Raw genomic sequence first — 20,505 nt, 5'->3', positions numbered from 1 at the left:
TTCTATTTCCTTATATCCTGAGCAAGTGCTTCCCCGATCCCATATGTGACCTATAAACTGGACTGTGCCACCATATTCTCCAAGCAAAGGTGAATGTCTGGTTTGCACCCTCGGCACCAGGGCTGGACTGATGGCCACATGGTCCTGGGGCTGAAATGTTCAAGGGCCTATAGTGAGAAGCCGAGGTGTTGTGACCGGTGCAGTGTGGGTGTGGCCTGAATCATGTGGGCGTGTACATTCTGTACACAACGTCTCCCTAAAAATTCAAAAGTAAAAAAAAAAAAAGCATCATTTTGGGAGTAAAATGGATATTCGGTTTTAAGATTTACGGCCGACTGTGTGATCACTCATCCTGCTGTCATGATGATGGCCCTGTTTTATGTGGTGGCCCGGATCTGTAGTGCCGCCTGCCTCATTGTCTGGCCCTGATCAGCGCAGTGTTGGCGCAAGCAGAACATGCTGCAAACCTTAGGTTGCTCCTTGGTGGCAGCTAGTCGCTGGTTCCATGTGGATGCATAGGCCGCGGTCTCCAGTTGGTTATCCACACGCCGCGGCTGCCTTTTGGTTTGTTTTAGGAACTTGTCCACTTTAAAGGATCAGAACTTTAGTCTCAACATGCAGCTGGTGAGCTGACGGAACTTTTCAGCAAGTCTGCAATATGTAATGACTACATGAAATAAAATTGAGATCTGGGAATGGTCCACTACATTCTGGGTAAAAAAATAATAATAATAATAATAACAACGTTGAAAAATAAATAAATAAAAGTTTCCATTAACCCTGTGCTTTTTGCACTGCTCTACCACTTCCATGGAATCCCCCCAAAGGGTTAATCTACCTTTTTGCCCCCGTGCCTCCCAAACTGCAGTGGGGTGATGGGGAGGGGCACTGGTCGCCAGGCTGGTGGGAAAGTTAGGATGTGTTACTATTTTCTATCTGTTATCGCCTTTCCTTATCGGCCTGCTCTTGTCTGCATGCCTGGGCGCTGATACCGCGTGGTCTTTCACTTGCCAGCCTGGAATTCTTTCTTTTAAACCACTTTTTTTTTTTTTTCCCCTTATTCTTCTTTCTTTTAATTTAGTGGATAAACGAGGAGCATTTCTGAAACGGTTTATTATTTCACTGTTGAAAGAAGTTTAATACGGCCTTTAATGTGGGTGAAGCGCTCAGACAGTCACTCGGAATCCTTTTGTCCTTTGAACCGTGGTTGCCCCCCATTCTTCATGGTGCTGGTCCCCAAGCCCCCGCTGTGCCGTTCAGTGGGAGCTTGGTTCTCTGCCATGGCCGTTGGTTTAACTACTTAGTGACCAGCGAGGTAGAGAGCCAGAATTGGAAGGGTCAACCAGTTAAAAAGTAGTTATAAAAGTAGTTATATTACTGCTTAACACAGTGACCTTCCCAATGGTTCTAATGCATGATGCCATAGACTCAAAGGGCCAGAGTGAAAAAGTACCAGCCAATCAGCTCCTAACTGCCATTTTTCAAACACAGCCTGTGACATGGAAGTTAGGAGCTGATTGGCTGGTGCTTTTTCACTCACCATTTTATCACTCTCCAAGCGCTAATGCATCTAGCCCATACAGTTTCTCTCTTGCCCTAAACACTGTATGAATTGTTGCTCCACTTTACCTGAGATGCATCATAATGCTTTGCTCTTTTATGGTAAAACTTCACTGTCCCTCTTTCACCTTTGGAAATATTGAATTCTGCATTCCATGGGTAACCCTAATCCAGACACAAGCGGCGTATGGGAGACATATGTGCACTTTCAGAGCTGCGTTTCAGTTTGTGCAGTATGCAGCCCTGTACTACTCCATGCCCTGGACTGAGTGCGGGCACTAAAGCCCGCTCCTGCTGCTGACTAGAAGTTAAGCTCTGCTAGTTTTAATATATAAATTACTTTTGAATCTATCAAATGAATAAAATAACTGGACGTGTTAAGAATTGCAGACAGGCGATTGATGGGACCTGATGATAAGGCTGGTGCCAGCTTTTGTCAGTTTACAGGTGATATGTTTTTGTTTGTTATAAGAACTCCTGGATCCTGGCTGTGGGTGTAACCTGGCCGAGGGCTAAGCGACAGAATTATCATTCACTTTTGCCTCACACAATGGCCACTGATCACTTCGGTCTGTGATTGGGGGAGGACAATCATACAGCGTGACTGCCATCATGTTCCGTGCGCATTTTCTGCCATGCACAATAGTGTTCCTCCCCAGCATTTGAGGGTATTGGGGTTTGTGTACTAGATATATTTTGCTTATTTTATCCAACTTGGGCGTCTTTCTATCCATGCTTACTCCAGCGGCTTCTTAATGCGGTGCATGTACTCTGACGTCCCTTCCCTATGTTTAAAATTTGATTGGTACTTTCTGCGCACTGACGTTCAGTGGGATAATTGCATCCAGTTTTTTTCAGTCTTCTTATTTCTGAGACTTTTTGAAAGGTTTTCTATGCATCCATGACCCTACATGCCTTCCGCTCTGAATTGCGCTAGTAATTGACATCAAATTTATTTTGTTAGACTTAATATACAGGGTGGGTGGTCTATAAGTGTGGAAACACCCTGATAAAAGGGAAATGAGCAAGGAAATATCAATCCAGTGTCTACACATCTTATATGAGAGTGGGGGAAAACTTTTAGGGTGTATCACCAGTATGACGGCCATCTTGAAGTTAGCCATCTTGTATGCAACTTCGACTTAGGGGAAAAAATTAGTCATGTGATATATCAAACCATGCAGAATTTTCTAAGGGCATTTTCCACACTTATGGGTCACTCTATGAGTGGGATGTACTAAGAGGAAAATGCGGTAAACCCCCTGTTTACTGCATTTTCCTGATGTACTATCCCCCGGCCGCCAGGTCAGCGCCGCGGCGGGGTTCGCCAGCTTTAGCTGGCGATAGTCCATAGAAGCCTATGGGCTTCTCTCCGCGGCGCTGTGTGAGGGATCCGATCGGATCCCTCCCAGCATGCCCTGCGGCCGCCCCCGTCACCCCGCGCATGTGCAGACTGACTACTGGGGCCGAATCCCGGAAGTCAGGCTGCCGCTGTGCATCGCGGAGGACAGCTCTTATCGGAAGAGCTGTCCTCCGCAATGCTGATCGCATATGTTAGTACATATGCGATCAGCATCGTGGCGCTGGGCGGCGATGTACATTAGTACATCCCGCCCTATATATGAAGGATCATAAAAATTGAGTTGCATTCTTTTGGGTATACCTGCAAAGATACTGCTTGAATTATTTGTGAAACAATAAGATAAAAACGTTGCAGTACACCATTATTGACCACCGTGTGTGTGACAAATTGCACCAATCTGGTTGCGCTGAACTGGCAGATTGCGTCATGTGCAGGAAGGATTGCCAAAAATGCATGCGCCATTTACACGGCATATGTGAATACGGGCCATATTCTGATATATCAAAGCCCATAAGACACTGTAACCTGCCTAGTTTATTGTACGCTTTTCCATGTATCAGTAACCCCCTTCAACATCCATTCAGAAACCTATAGTTTATTCATTAGGGGCCATAACCTCACGTTAAATGTATTTAAGTTTAATTTGGTTTCCAAAAATGTAAAAATATGGCTGCACGAGTAAGAAATAGCGATAGTTCCACAGTGAATTGATGTGAATTGAAGGAATTTAATGAGTTAATTGCTTCTTATCGGCTGGTGTTAATTCCCCAGATGCCGTCACTCTATCGAGCGAGGGTGGCTGGGAGACCCCATTATAATGTAGTAATAATAGCAGAATATTCTGTTTAACGGCTGAGCTATGCTGTGAGGGGATTTTATCACCCCCCTCCTCCGCATTTCAGTGACCAGCCAAGTAATTCCATTTTTAAACCATGAAAAAGGACGCTGATGAAATTCCGCTATCAGCGACAAACCAATATGCAAAATATCTCTCTGCAAATCAAATGGCTATTATGTTTTCATTCCCATTCCAGCGCATTTGCTTAATGAAGAATAGACAGATCAGTCTGTCGGAGGATGTCTGTGAGAGGTGATAAGTGCCAGCTATCCCAGTGAAGTGAGCCAGAGACAGACATTTCTCTCTGCCCCCTCCCCATACCCCCTTCCTCTACACTCCCCAGCCTTGGCGTCTTGCTTCAGCCTGGCAGCTTGTCAGCCCAGCAGCCGCTTGTGTGGAACGTGGGCATGGCTAGAAGATGGTGGCGCAAGCATCTAATACAGACCAATATATATATTTTAGGATTTTATTGGTTTGTTTTAACCTTCTTTTTAATCTTCATTACTGTGCTCTATTCCTGCATTAGGCCTTGTAAATCCTGCCAATGGTTCTCTATATGCTCTGTTATAATGATATAGTCAGTGTCCCTCATGGCACAATTGCCCGTCACAAAGAAGAACTCGAGGCACAGTGCCTGCATGGCAGAGAGTAGTAGTGTTGCACAGCCCTGCTGTGTCTTGCTGTTGCCTTTTGTTGGTCTTGGTGCGGTAACCGTTGTCTTCAGGATGGTCACATGTTATGTTGCCCGCCGGGCATAATCCACATTATCATCGTTTATTAGTAAGATACCACAGCAGTGCCAGAGAGTTGGAATAACCAATCCTACACAACCTACTTGAAAATAGAACAATTACATACAGGGAGGGGCACACATGGGGCAGAGGGTATAGGGGACACTGACATGACTGGGTTCTGGCCTGACATTGGGGGTTATTTGTTAACCAAAAAAGCAGGCAACTGTATAAAACCATTGTGCAGTGCAGGTGGGGCTGATGTAACATGTGCAGAGAGAGTTAGATTTGGGTGGGTTATATTGTTTCTGTGCAGGGTAAATGCTGGCTGCTATATTTTTACACTGCAATTTAGATTTCGGTTTGAACACACCCCACCCAAATCTAACTCTCTCTGCACATGTTACATATGCCCCACCTGCAGTGCAGCACGGTTTTGCCCAGTTGCTTGCTTTTTTGGTTTGCTAACATACCTCAATAACCACCATTACCCGCCGCTGTTCTAAGCCCTGCACACCAGTATGTGTATGGAGGGATTCTGGGTAATAATGATATTCTAGACCAGGGGTGTCAAACTCAAATTCATCGGGGGCCGCATCAGCAGTTTGGTCCCCATCAAAGGGCCGGTTGTATCTGTAGGTCTATCCAAAATTTACCGCTCCACCTGCCTTATATGTGCCCAGCCATCTGCCCCCTTTTAAAGTGCCCAGCCATGTGCCCCCTTTTATAGTGCCCAGCCATGTGCCCCCTTTTATAGTGCACAGGTCCCCATTTTACACATTGCGGCAGGCACAGGTCCCCATTTTACACATTGCGGCAGGCACAGGTCCCCATTTTACACATAGCGGCAGGTACAGGTCCCCATTTTACACATTGTGACAGGCACAGGTCCCCATTTTACACATAGCGGCAGGTACAGGTCCCCATTTTACACATTGTGGCAGGCACAGGTCCCCATTTTACACATTGTGGCAGGCACAGGTCCCCATTTTACACATTGTGGCAGGCACAGGTCCCCATTTTACACATTGTGGCAGGCACAGGTCCCCATTTTACACATTGTGGCAGGCACAGGTCCCCATTTTACACATTGTGGCAGGCACAGGTCCCCATTTTACACATAGCGGCAGGTACAGGTCCCCATTTTACACATTGTGGCAGGCACAGGTCCCCATTTTACACATTGTGGCAGGCACAGGTCCCCATTTTACACATTGTGGCAGGCACAGGTCCCCATTTTACACATTGTGGCAGGCACAGGTCCCCATTTTACACATTGTGGCAGGCACAGGTCCCCATTTTACACATTGTGGCAGGCACAGGTCCCCATTTTACACATTGTGGCAGGCACAGGTCCCCATTTTACACATTGTGGCAGGCACAGGTCCCCATTTTACACATTGTGGCAGGCACAGGTCCCCATTTTACACATTGTGGCAGGCACAGGTCCCCATTTTACACATAGCGGCAGGTACAGGTCCCCATTTTACACATTGTGACAGGCACAGGTCCCCATTTTACACATAGCGGCAGGTACAGGTCCCCATTTTACACATTGTGGCAGGCACAGGTCCCCATTTTACACATTGTGGCAGGCACAGGTCCCCATTTTACACATTGTGGCAGGCACAGGTCCCCATTTTACACATTGTGGCAGGCACAGGTCCCCATTTTACACATTGTGGCAGGCACAGGTCCCCATTTTACACATAGCGGCAGGTACAGGTCCCCATTTTACACATTGCGGCAGGTGGTGGAAGGAGGGAGAGAGAGAGAAAGAGAGGAAGGGAGAGGGGCTGACTTACATTTGAAGCGGTTCTCGACGCTCTTCAGCCGCCTCTCCCTCCTCGTCTGCGCGGCTCCCTTCTCCCTCCTCCGACGGGGTTTCGTTGAATGACGCGTTTGCGCCGTGACGTCACGACGCAATCGCGTCATTCCGCGAAACCCCGCCCCCCCCGAGCTGGGCACTTGGGAGAAGGGGGTTTCATGGCGGCGGCACCGCGGGCCATCAGACGAGGTCTGGCGGGCCGGATTTGGCCCGCGGGCCTTGTCTTTGACACCCCTGTTCTAGACAGTGCACAAGCACCTTAATTATTATTGTCTTTTGTTATGTTTTTTTTTGGTGCCTTACATTTTTAAAAGCATTGTTTTTTCTATTTATTTATTTTTTTGTTATTATTATTATTATTTTTTGTTTTTAGGTTTTCCCAAATCAGGCTGCATTTCTGTCTCTTAGAAACCTGTAACACTGAACGTTTTCCATTCTTGAATTCAGATTCTTATTGGACCATGGCCCTATACTTGTCTTGTAGTAGATCTTTTCCCCCCAAAATGAAGCCTTGGGTGATTTTCGGGGTTGAGGAAAGGTCAGATCCCATAGCTCTCATGTTTGGTTTCCATACAATGGGGACTCTTCGCGTATTATGCTCTTTGTGTAAAGCAGGCATGTCCAAACTGTGGCCCTCCAGCTGTTGAGAAACTACACATCCCAGCATGCCCTGACACAGCTTTAGCATTCTCTGACAGCAAAACTGTGTCAGGGCATGCTGGGATATGTAGTTTCACAACAGCTGGAGGGCCGCAGTTTGGACATGCCTGGTGTAAAGGAATTGTATAACCTTCCTAATTGGGAGAAAATATGAGCACCCGCGTAGGCCACACAACATTTCAAATGGTCATGACCCAGAAGTGGGACTGTTCGGATAGAATGAGGAACAAAGGGATTTAGGTTCAAAATAAGGGCAGTTGTGATTCAGGCAGAGAGGGTTTCAAAGTTTACGCAGTGTGCCATTATGAATACATAAGAAAGCCGCTGGACAACCGTTTTACAATAGTGTATACAGGTATATAATGTATATTTATGTAGTGAGGAGACTTGCTGGAATGAAGGAACAACGACACGTTTGAAAGGACATTAAAGAAAACCGTAAGTATATATATATCTATCATACACACATGGGTGCTATACTATACTATACGCTTCCTGAGTATATATTTCTACAGCATTGGGTTTATTCTACCCTGGCAAAGGGCATTTAACTAATTTGTTATCAGTCCGCTGGCTCATCTACCGCTTATGACTGTTCTGCCTCGTGGCTATAAAGCTGCATCTCCCCCCATACTGACCATGGCAGCGCAGTCAGTGGTTTTTGCAGCCCAGAGAGACAAGACAGTAAGACACCCGTATCCAGCGTGAAAAGGGAACAGGATGAAATTTGGGTCAGATATCACCATTTTTCCTTTTTAATCTATTTTCTTTTTCTTTTTTTTTTTAAAGTCTGCCAGAAGACTAAATTCATTGCATTGATCTGGGGCCTGAACAGCAGGCGTTTGATCTCAGATTGTTATCAGCAGAGAATTTAAAGTTAGCTGAAAAGATCCTTTGTTCCTTAACCGGGGCTCTTCCATTAGCCTCTGAGGGCAGATTTTATGCACGCTGTTTCCTGGGCAGGAATCTAGACGGGGTGTGAAAATATTGCTTTTTATGAAATGCTAAGTAACCCGTCCTGCGCTTGAATTATGCTACTGGATGATATAAGGGCTTTCTTTATTTTTGGCTATATATGTGTATTTTCTTAGGTGGGAGGCACAAGCATATAGGAAATGTATAAATGTAGTATAACGTGGAGCAGGAGCTTAGTAATATATACACACGGGAGGCACTATTCAGGTGCTAATTAAAGAATAACTTTGGGCCCCTGCAAGATTGATCTGGTTAAGTGATTTGTTTGCTCACATTGTACCTCGTGCCTCAATGATGTTGTTAGGTTTTAGTGAACAGATAGGGTGAATGTTTGTCCAGCCAACAATATGGCTGCCTCAGGTTTGTGCACGTCAAAAAGAACACCTTTAACGCAGCGGTTCCCGAATTTGGTCATCAATGCACCCTAACAGTCCAGGCTTTAAGGATATCCATGGTTGAGCATAGATGGATAAATCAAATTGACTGAGGTACTAATTATCACCTATGATCAAGCATGGATATTCTTAAAACTTGGCCTTGGGGGTCGAGTTTGTGAACCAGTGCCTTAAAGGGTAGTTATTAGTGACAGTGACCAGTTACGCTCACCATTAGAATACTGGGGGTGCTTATGGGGTGAGGTATGTCCAGGTTACGGTGTCAACCGCCCCGCCCCCCCCCTCCCTTCCCGGTCCAGTGACATGCCCTGTTAGCTGGCAGAAAGAACCCACTTAAGTACCCGACACCAGTGTCTTCTCGCTTCCTGGCAGAAAAAGCGGATCACGTGACCAACCAGCCAAGGGTTAACTTTATCAGACACCCAGGAGCCTTGCAGCCGTGAACGAAGAAATTAGCTTAACGATGTTACATTTACAAGAGGAGAAAAGCGATTTGTTAGCTGCTGATTGTTTCTCGGCATTATCAGCGCAGACTTTAATTGTGCTGGAACTGAAATTAGCAGAATTAGAAAAATTGCCTGTGCCGGGTCTAGCGGTGGCTTTCTCCACGCTCATTGTTGTGTGCTATGTATAGATTATGGGGCCTTTGTTCTCTCCGCGTAAATATACATGCCTGCAGTCAGGAAGCCTCTGAGGTCTGCAGAGAACGCCTCGCGCTGTCACTATCTTGTCCCCAAAACTTTCACTCCACAGACTGACTACAGCTGCAACTACTGCCTGCCCTAATACAACACCACCGCTCATAAACCAGGTGGATGGAGCGGGCAGAGCCTAGGACAAGAGATGACCAAGCAAAGGCCTACAACAGATTACCACTGATTTCATATAATGGAGGAGTTGATGGGTTATACTACTCCATATAACCTTAAAGTGTAGCTCTTACCTCTATGCTGCAAGGTTCCACATTATCTTGCAGATGAGACTTAGTAGCAGGGTCTGTTTTGGGGGATACATTAGTGGTAAGGAACACCAGCACCTATGATGTGCCTGCTGCTTTCAGACTGATACCCCTTTTCCGCTAGCTCAAAAAACACGGGTAAATGCACGGGGGCGCGCATTTACCCATGTTTTTTGCAAGTGGAAAAGGGTAAACCCGGATCAAGTGACCCGTGAATCCTACGCGGCTATCTACCTGGGTAGGACACGGGAATGATCCGGGTTGGGTTTGTAGTGTAAACGGGAGCCGTGTCGATGCGACACGGCTCCCGTTTACACTGTATGGAAGGGCGGCGCTGGGAGATAATGTGATCTCCCTGCGCCGCCCCTGCCGCGTCACTAGAAGCGTCACCAACCCGGCATATGCCGGGTTGTGACTGCTGATGGGAAAGGGGCCGAGCACGGGTCGCAGCAGGGGGCAGCTCCCGTGTCAGGCTCCCGGCTGCGACCCGTGCTCCTAGGTGGAAAAGGGGTATGAGGGGTAATGTAATAGACTATGAATTGCAGGAATCGGTGGCTTCTTGGTGAGTCTGGTACAACGTTTTATTTTTTTTATATAAATTCTTTATTTTCCAAAAAAGTTTTTCAGAACAAAGTATCTACAGAACAATCATGTACAGGTCAGTAAAGCAAACAGACACTGCAGATTAGAAGACATACAGAAACATAGAAACACGTGATACAGTCACCTGGAATTGGAAGCCATGAAAATTGAAAAACACAGTAATAAACAGGAATCTGTCAAACCCAAAAGAAAAAAGGGATGAGAAAGTTCAGAAATATCAGACTCTGTCATGTTCAAAAATAAAATTAGAATTAGAATTAGAAGAGAAGAAACAGAGAGGAAAGGAATGAAAGGAGACAAAGGAGGAAGAGAAAGCCAGAAAGAGAGCCATTCAGCTGGAGGGAACCATCGATGAAGGCAGCTAAGACGTCAGTAGGAAACTCCCATGTTTACACATCCCAAAACAGAAAAGATGAGGGGGAAGAGATGAGCCCAGAAATGAACTAGTAGAATGATAAATCGTATCCAACACTACTCAGGAGAAGATACCGGTACCAGAGCCAGAAAGGTTGGCGTTGGTTTAAAGTCAAGCCAGCTAAACAACGTAGTTAATATATCCCTTGTTTTTCAGGTGTGGAATAGTATATTTCGTCCATAGTCCGATAAAAGCCCATATGTTGGCACCAGTCCCATACAGTGGGAGGAGATATAAAGCGCCAACGAACCGGGACAACTGCTCTAGCGGCGTTATTCATATGTCGTAATAAGGACTTCTTATATTTAGAGATAGGAATGTTGGTATGGGAGAGTAACCAGAAATCAGGTCCTAAGGGGACAGAGAAGCCCAACACCTCGGCAGCTACCTTTCTAACTCCTTCCCAAAATGGGGTTATAAATGAACAAGTCCCACCAAATGTGTATCAGTGAGCCTAGTTCCTTGCCACATCTCCAGCACATCGGAGACACCCCGGGACAATATTTATGGACAACAGTTGGGCAACGGTCTGGTACAACGTTTTAAAGAAATAATAATTTTAAAAAAATTGTACAGACTTGCCAGGAAATGGCCAATGGCTGAAATACTGGCCTGTCCACGTACTAAGCCACGGATGTTGGCACTTATGTTGGAGGAGAATCAGGTATGACCTCACCAGAGAAAGATTTCATTCACCTGTGCAAAGGCTGCAGCACCAATAATCTCTGTGCACTTTAGGAAATATTAGTACTTGCTGCAAGAACAGGGCAGCCATACCTGAATGCACATGATTATACATGGAGAGCAGGCAGGTACCCTGTAACTGTGATGCTCAGTCATGCTATATAAGTGCACTTGGAAGAAGACAAGTGGACAAACCAGCTTTGCTTTATATAACATATATAATATTTTAAGCGTTGGCTGTTTTATAAGTTCATTTACACGGGAGCTGAAATTCAGAAGTATTTTCTGATCTCTTGAAGATTGACAATAGTCTGATCAACTTTATTGTATTCTGGCAATGTCTGGGAGCAAATGACAATCAACCATTTGCTCCCAAAATCCAGAAAATGGACAGAAATGGTTGTTAAGATCAATTGTTTTAACAAAACAAACTTAACCAATTTGTTTGAAAGTCCATTTTTGTCTGTTGCCCAGTGTTTGAGAGCAAATGGTCAATTGTCATTTGCTCCCATACATTACCAGATTTTTGTTCCAACCAGAAAGATTGGACAGGTAATCTTTAAGTGTGTAGGGCACTTTAGTGAGAAAAGGCAATATCATGATGCAAGGAGGGAAATGGAAGCAGCAAGTGTGACAAGAGTAGCGATGTCAGGCTTCTGTCCAGCTGATACAGCAAGCCACAGACTGAGAGTTACTGTATATAGTGGAAGACGTAGGAAGCCACAGACTGAGAGTTGTAAGGTGGAAGGAGCAGGGTCCCCAGCAGCAAAGAATAGGGATATCATTCTGTCACACTGATGCAAAAAGTACGTGAAGTGAAACCTACTTCTGTGTTGAACCAAAGTTCATAAATCCTTTATTCTTTTCAGCACAGTATTGCTTATAATAAACAACTTTTAATTTTAAACCAAGTTACATTATTCAGGTGTGTTTTACCTTTACTCACCGTGTTTTATATTCTGTCATGTAAAGTAAGTGAAATCACTTCTCAAAAAATACCAGGAAAAATGTAATAGAATGTCTTACATGTGTGATCTGTACTTTTAAAAGGACATGCTTGGTGTATTTTAGGCCGGACTTGCAGTCTTTCTGAATGACACTTTTTTTTTTTTTTTTTGTAGGTTCTCTTGGTGAAATGGAAGAGACAGAGGAGAATCTTGTGGCGGAGTCAAACCTTTCTGAAAAAGACGGAACCAGTTCGGATCCGGAAGAATTGGCAGACTGCGACTCTTCCAGCCCATCTTACAGCGACGGCCCTGAAGGTACCTCCAAGGCTATGTCCTTGTTTTGGGCTCGTATACAATAGATAATGGCCCTCATTCCGAGTTGTTCGCTCGCTAGCTACTTTTAGCAGAAATGCAAACACAAAGCCGCCGCCCTCTGGGAGTGTATCTTAGCATAGCAGGATTGCTAACGAAAGATTAGCAATTCTGCTGTAAGTATTTCCTTGCAGTTTCTAAGTAGCTCCAGACCTACTCACAGATTGCGATCACCTCAGTCTGTTCAGTTCCTGGTTTGACGTCACAAACACGCCCAGCGTCCGGCCAGCCACTCCCCCGTTTCTCCAGCCACTCCCCCGTTTCTCCAGCCACTCCCCCGTTTCTCCAGCCACTCCCCCGTTTCTCCAGACACTCCTCCGTTTCTCCAGACACTCCTGCGTTTTTACTTGGCACACCTGCGTTTTTTAGCACACTCCCTGAAAACGGCCAGTTTCCGCTGAGAAACACCCACTTCCTGTCAATCACACTACGATCAGCAGAGCGATTGAAAAGCTTAGTTCACCCATGAGTAAAACAGCATAGTTTTGTGTAAAAATACTTAGCGCGTGCGCCCTGCTGTGCATACGCATGCGCAGAACTGCCGGATTTTAGCCTATTAGCAATCCTGCTAAAAATAGCAGCGAGCGAACAACTCGGAATGACCACCAATATACGGTATATTAACTAAAAGCCCCTAATTCCTAGAGCAGGCATGTCAAACTTAAATCCCAACCAGCACTAATAATTAAGGTCTAAGCTTGTGTGGGCCGCAACAATTCCTCCTGCAATTCGCAGGCAGCCGTACACACACACACACACACACACACACACACACACATGACAGACAGCGTGACGCTTTCAGTGCTAATAGTGCTGAGCAGGCGCAAAGTGGTGGCGGACAGAACTTTGAGAAGTGGGAACTGCAAAGACAGCAACTACCCCCGCCCCCTTTCCCCCGTGGACACTTTACTATATCTACATAGGCCACATAGTAGTGCCACCTTATTCACGTTACCCCACTGTAGTACCCCTTATACACGCTACACCGCACAGTAGTACCCCTTATACACATTATGCCACACAATAGAGCCACTTATTCACAATATGCCACACAGTAGTAATGCCCTTTATAACGCATTATGCCACACAGAAGCATCCCTTATACATGTTACACCACGCAGGAGTTATGCACGTTATACACATAATGTCACACTCATTCGGTACATGGGACCCCTGGTCCAGCAGTTTTACTATCCACGTGGACATCTATAGGAAACAGTGCGGCTAATTCAGACCTGACACCCACAGCAGCGATCAGGCCTCAACTGCGCATGCTCCGACGTATGCCAGACAGCCGACGGCTGTCTCCAGCTAGCGATCGCCTCTGCCTGATTGACAGGCAGAGGCGGTCGCTGGGCGGGATGGCGGCATCAAGCTGCCGTTTTAGTGGCGCGGTCCGGCTAACGCAGTCGTGGCCAGACTGTGCCGGCGGTGGGCCGCGGCGGCTGCGTGACGTCACACGCAGCCGCTGCGACCCGGGCAGCGCGCAGGAGCTGCACTGACCGGGAGCTACTCCTGAAGTACAAAAGCATCGCCGCTGTGCGATGCTTTTGTACTTTTGCGACGGGTACTAGCCCTATGTTGGGCGTTCCTCCGCATGTCAGTGTGCCCGATCGTAGTTGTGCTAAATTTAGCACAGCTACGATCAACTCTGAATCACCCCCAGTGCCCGAAGTGTTGCAAACGGATCAAGGATGTTCTGAAGCAGTTAAGTTAACACACCATCAATGAAGAATGCAGTACATATATGCACAGCCCCTGAATATACACATACCCCCCCCCTCCCCCCAAACGTATATACAGTGTTACACTGCACGCAGTAGTGATACCGTTGTCACGGCCTTTCCCTATTACACGCTGCCAGTGTCTAGATGGTGTTTTCACCTCTAAGTCCCCTGTGCTGGGGCTCAGTGTGTGGAGAGAGTCCGGACCCACAGCATTGGTCAGGTGTGTCGGATGCTGCTCGTCTCTGTCTCCGTTGCACAGACAGCGTCGGCAATGCAATCTGTGGACTATAGCACTATCTGATGTGACCGATACTGCTCCCCTTCTCTCTGTCCCACGTGCTGAAGCAGTGTCGGCACTAGAAGTAGAAAGTCTGTGTGTGCCGGTTTCTGTCAGCATACCGGCACAGTTTTGCTGGCGCTTACCCCCTAATGCCTTCCTCTCCAGTTGTGGCCCTGTCATCCAGCTCCCCTGTGGCGGCAGGCCGCGATCAACTACTTTTACAAGAGTATGCGTTAGGGGCCACGAGTTTGACACATCTGTCCTAGAGTCACCGTTTCATAAAGGGTTGAGGATCGCCAGTGAGCACTGTACGCCTGTGTGACCGTTACCTTCTCTTATGCTTAATATTAACAGTTTATTTTATGTATTTATGGCATTACCTGACAAACTGCAGTTTTCAGGGCTGGTACAAAAAAAATTCTCCGAGACTGTTGTACTAGATCCGATCCCACATTGAGCTGAAAACTCCTCTGTGTCACATCCCGTGTACTTGATCACAAGAGTCCCAGTGTGATCCTTTTCCCCTGTCGTTACTATTAGGAGACGGGCGCAGTTCGGTACCGCACTCTTTGGATCAAGACTCAGGAGAACAGAGATCATTGCCGAACATGTGCCAAGTGCTCTCGTCTCCATGTGTCTCAGGTAACCAAAGTTGATCCAATGCTTTTTATTTTTGTGGGAGCGGGGCAGGAATTTGCTGTATCTCTCATAGATTAACGCATTTTATTAATACAGGTGGAGTATCCCATATCCAAATATTCCGAAATATGGAATTTTTTGAGTGAGAGATAGTGAAACCTTTGTTTTCTGATGGCTCAATGTACACAAACGTTGTTTAATACACAAAGGTATTAAAAATATTGTATTACATGACCTTCAGGCTGTGTGTATATGAAACATAAATGCATTCTGTGCTCAGACTTAGGTCCCTTCACCATAATATCTCATTATGGTATGCGATTATTCCAAAATACAGAAAAATCCGATATCCAAAATACTTCTGGTCCCAAGCGTTTTGGATAAGGGATACTCAACCTGTATACTGTAGTTTTCTTTCATCATTCACTATCCTATTGCTGTCTGACCGTTCGCTGCTACTTTGAGGATAACAGCCTGAGTGGCACTCGTCGGCATGTATTGGCGGCTGCCCGTCAGCAACTTTATGCAGATGCCGATACAAACTGCTTCCCCTGTGTACATCCATGCAGCCAAATGTACAATGTCTGTATATGCAGTTATACCAATTGGTGTGTCCTTAGAGGCCACCATGCTTGTTGGTGTATGTCTGCTCGGACTGACGTGCCCACTGAACGGACCATTTTCTCATGCACTAGTAGCCACTGCCCAGAAACACCCATCGCTTTTCTACCACAGTTCTGATGCCATCAGAGTCCGTCGCAACAGCGCCTTTGGAGCGCATGCGCCGTATGAGTTTTTAGGAATTCTTTGCGCAAGTTCAGTTGCAACAATCGCTTGGCATTGCGTGTGGCCCGTAGTCAGGCATATAATAGGGGCAGATGTATTAAGCCTGGAGATGGCATAAGAAAGTGATAAATCAGTGACAAGTGTAAGGTGATCAACACACCAGCCGATCAGCTCCTAACTGTTAATTTACATATTGGAGCTGATTGGCTGGTGCGTTTATCACCTTGCACTTATCACTGATTTATCACTTTCTTATGCCTTCTCCAGGTTAATACATCTGCCTTATAGTCTGTTAACAGGCAGGTTCCGTCATTCCTACCAGTGGTTGTAATAACGATGTGTATATGTGTGGGATGTATATACATATATACACATACATACAGCTCATGCAAGACAGCATAACGTAAATGGGACTTGTCATCCCCGTAAGTGCAGCTCGAGCGCCTTTCACATAGCAGTTCAGATAAACATAGCGCGGAAACCAGACGGAACTTGGATGGATGCAGCCCAGCTCTGTAAGGATGTTCTATGCCCCAGTTGCGTTTCTGCATGGTGGAGGAAGCCCTATGAGTATTATACAGTGACCCAGAAATAACAAATACTGTTTAGTCCTTAGGTAACACCACATAATACAATAAATGAAGCGTACATTTTCCCTGTAACTGGTTTCCTCTTGCGCCACGTTAAGCCATTTCTGTGTTCCACATGAACTGGTCGTAGTGCTTCTCAGTGAGGTCCTGAGAAGGCGATACAACTTTCTCTGATTTCAATGAATAGTCTATATCACAGGTTCTCAAACTCCGTCCTCAGGACCCCACACGGTTCATGTTTTGCAGGTCACCTGTAGATTTCTAAAATGTGACAGTTGGTGATACACAGTGCACCTGCTGGGTGACATGGAAAACATGAACCGTATGGGGTCCTGAGGACCGAGTTTTAGAACCACTGGTCTATATGATTTTGACCAAGTTACTGCAGGCCACTCATTGGCAGGGCAAGTGCCTGATGATGACAATCTTATGAACCATAACCCTTATTATAACATTCTATGGCAATTGCTGATCACGGCAAACCTACCAGATCTGCTGCCAAATTGGGCCTTCAAGGTTCTGCGGAGTAAAATGTAAAAACAGCAGCAATGGGTTGTTTGGGTAACAATTTTTAGGGAAGGAGACATTATTGGATTGTTTGGGGAAGGCCATGTACTTCTGGGATCATCGGGAACTGAGAAAGCAGTGACGGCGTTGGCCTGTCCAGATCTTCAGCAATGTTTCCCTTCAATTCTGACCATTTTATAGAGTTTTCTTTCTTTTTGTCTCTTACCGATTAACACTCGCCTGTCATTTCATCGTTGCCTGTAACTAATGAAACCTGCTAGAATAAGCCACAGATACTGAAAAGCTTCCTTGACAATCTAGACCAGTGGTTCTCAAACTCGGTCCTCGGGACCCCACACAGTGCATGTTTTGCAGGTAACCCGGCAAGTGCACAGGTGTATTAATTGCTCACTGACACATTTTAAAAGGTCCACAGGTGGAGCTAATTATTTTACTTGTGATTCTGTGAGGAGACCTGCAAAACGTGCACTGTGGGGGGTCCTGAGGACCGAGTTTGAGAACCTGTGATCTAGACCACAGGTTCTCAAACTCAGTCCTCAGGACCCCAGACAGTGCATGTTTTCAAGGTCTCCTCACAGAATCAGAAGTGAAATAATTAGCTCCACATGTGGACCTTTTAAAATGTGTCTGTGAGTAATTATTACACCTGTGCACCTGCTGGGTTACCTGCAAAACATGACCTGTGTGGGGTCCTGAGGACCGAGTTTGAGAACCTGTGATCTAGACTTTATAATCGGAATTCTGGGAATCGTCAGTAGCAACTAACGTAGACTCTTCGGCTTTAGTTTACCGATAGAGAATCTCCGCACCTGTGGGTTTGTGGCTGTTACCTTCTGCAAATTGTTTTGGGGTGCGGTTTCCAGTTCCCGTCGAGCTGATTCTAATCGCAGTCCGGGATAGCTATTAATAATTCTGACGTCGGCTCATGGGTTCTATCGATCTGAGCAGCACAATATGCAAACATGCACTTTGTGCAGTAATCAGCAGCACTGTCATATGCCGATAGGTTATCGCACCATCTTTAACTGCAGTTAATGGGGAGAATTATTATCAGTCAGTTGCTAGGAGCTGGATGAGTGAAGAGCCCGTTCCCTGCTCCCTGTTAACCACTGAGCTGCTGGACGACACTGGTGGATCTACGTGTGCCATAGCTGGTAATCTGCAGACTGGTCTGTACGCTGTGACAAATGAATCCTTACGGCGACAGATTCCTAGAGCAAAATAATTCTTAAGTCTTTTCTGTATGTTTCCTGTTTACTGCCTATGGTGTATAGTATGGTCAGGCTTAGGCTGCCTGTGACACTACAGCTGTTGTAGAACTAAAAGTCCCAACATGCCCAGCCAGGCAGAGCTCCGGTCATCTAGCTCATGCATCAGGAAACTTTTTAATTGTATATATGTAATGTGTGCAGCATTAATTGTTATGCTTCTATGGAGGTAAACTGAAAAAGTAGGTCGGACAGATTTCCGTCAATCAAAAAACTCTGCTTTGTGGAGCATTAGGGGTCTGTTTACTAAGCCGTGGAGAGAGGTAAAGTACCAACCATTCAGCACTTCCCTGTCCTTTTTTTAAACGCAGCCCGTAACATGGCAGTTAGGAGCTGATTGGTTCTCTCTCCAAGGCAAAGGCCCCTGTATACTAAGCCTTGGGGAGAGATAAAGTACCAGCCAATCAGCTCCAGTCTGTTTTTGAAAAATGATAGTTAGGAGCTAATTGGCTGGTACTTTATCTCCGTCTACTTCATATCTCTCCAAGGCCGCACAAAAGGGAGAACTTTAATGCACCTCTCGGTACTGGTGACTGTAAACCGGCGAGGAGAGAGAGGTCTGGGATGGAGAATGTTGTCCCAACTACCTCCAGATTCACTATTGGGGGGAAGACACGACTAAATAAGGATCTTTGAAAAGTGCACAGTCCCTTTAATAGACTTCAAAGGCACTATGCCCTCTAGTGATAAACTTATGGAAAACTGTAACATACTGGCTTTTGTGTGTGTGGATTTCCTTGTCTTCAGATTTGAAACTGTAACATTGTGTAGAATATTTATCCCCTGCCACATACGCGCCAATCTGCAAGTGGACAGTTTATGTACCAGTGTCTCTTTGCACTATATATACAGTGATCTTGAGATTGTTTTGTCTGTTTTGGAAGCAGAGGACGAATCTCAGGAGGGTGAGGAGAACCTCGATTTCAAAGCGTCCGAGCGTCCACCGAGTGCAGAGAATGCAGAGGAGCCGCTGAGCTGGAACGGACCAGGTTTGTGTGACCGTTCTCTACAATCTATTCTTGGTGTTGAGAAATTGAGGCTTTGTCGATTTCCCCTAATGAGGAGTAGATCCAAAGTACCTACAGTAGGAATTTCCTCTCTGAAGCTCTTAGTACTGGGGAGTGGAGCCGGATCCAAAAGCGAGATCTCTATACAACTGAGTGAGCAATCATGACAACAGCACCCAGTGACCCAGTGCCCTGGGAAGACAGACGGAATCAGAGCTGACTGGGGGCGAGTAGAGTGCAGGGGGTGGCGGGGGACAAGTAGGTGAAGGGCCCTGCCCGTAACAACTTACACTCTAGGGTCTTTCTATTTAGTGTTGTGCCAATTATTGCCTCCTATTTACTAATGGAATACACAGCTGCAATCCTAGAATGACCAACTCTACGTCTGTAACATTTTCAGTATACAAATGTATTGTGTGGAAATAATAGGTCAGCCGTAAAGGAAAACTATTGCACGTATGAAATACAGAACTTCTAGGGAAGTGTGGAATTGGAAGGTAAACGGGTACCTACCTACAGCCCCGAGTGACGGTCTCTCCTGCTAGTAGTTTACAAGGACGCTTCCGTTTCTGCCCAGGAGGAAGTCAGGAGTTCATTGTATTAATACTTTATTAATGGGTTAAATCCTGTTTAAAATAGGCTTCAGTTATATATACGGTATACAGATGCAACCTCATCCAGCCCCAGTACACCATGCAGTGCAAGATACCTGGAGTGAGTGACCTGCCTATCTCTGGTAACATTGGGGGTCTTTGCCTAAAATGCGTTGTAGTTGTATCACAATGCAACTAGGATGCACAAGGAGACTGTGCTGATGAATTTGATATGACACTTGTATATTGTGTGTGGCTGAGTATGTATACGGAAAGGAATAGAACTTGTATTGGATAATAGCTGCGGCGGCTACATCGTAGCACTTCATGTACAGATTCAGAGTCGCACCCAGATATACAGGTGTTATATATCAAATTAATCACTGCATTGCGACTAAGACACATTTCCAGCGTAAACTAGAAGATTCTCATGCAACCTGGCATGCCAAGAGAGGCTGTTTGGCGTGACTGTAATAATTGCTGTGTTATTTGTTGAAAAAAAATCCCCACAACGGTCTGTCCTACTGGATATACTTCCTGCCATGTTTCGGGAGGCCGAGGGTTTCTGGAACTGTATGTGGAGTGACGGAGCAGCACTGGAATGCTCTGCAATCCTGCAAGATAACATAAACAAGAAGTGGACTGTCCGATAGGAAATAGGTGGCACGTACGCAGCAGGATACAGCACTAAGACACTCGTGATAGGTAATACCAGTCATCTGTATAAATCTGCTATGTGTAAGAGCGGGCTCGGGTCC

General features: G+C 45.8%; 1 protein-coding gene across 2 annotated transcripts in view; it reads left to right on the top strand.

The window, feature by feature from the left end:
• ZFPM1 (zinc finger protein, FOG family member 1) overlaps positions 1-20,505 on the top strand; it is a 192,399-nt gene that overhangs the window by 76,024 nt on the left and 95,870 nt on the right. The window contains exons 2-4 of one of the 2 annotated variants that reach the window (XM_063945653.1): positions 12,132-12,272; positions 14,877-14,978; positions 19,035-19,136. In XM_063945653.1, the coding sequence (XP_063801723.1) occupies positions 12,132-12,272; positions 14,877-14,978; positions 19,035-19,136 (345 nt within the window). Of the gene's footprint in view, positions 1-12,131; positions 12,273-14,876; positions 14,979-19,031; positions 19,137-20,505 lie in introns of both variants that reach the window. The other variant, XM_063945652.1, reaches the window with a different exon arrangement.

The sequence above is a fragment of the Pseudophryne corroboree genome, chromosome 11 (genome assembly GCF_028390025.1).
Source record: "Pseudophryne corroboree isolate aPseCor3 chromosome 11, aPseCor3.hap2, whole genome shotgun sequence".
Lineage (NCBI taxonomy): Eukaryota > Metazoa > Chordata > Amphibia > Anura > Myobatrachidae > Pseudophryne > Pseudophryne corroboree.
This window is presented reverse-complemented; position numbering and strand designations above follow the sequence as displayed.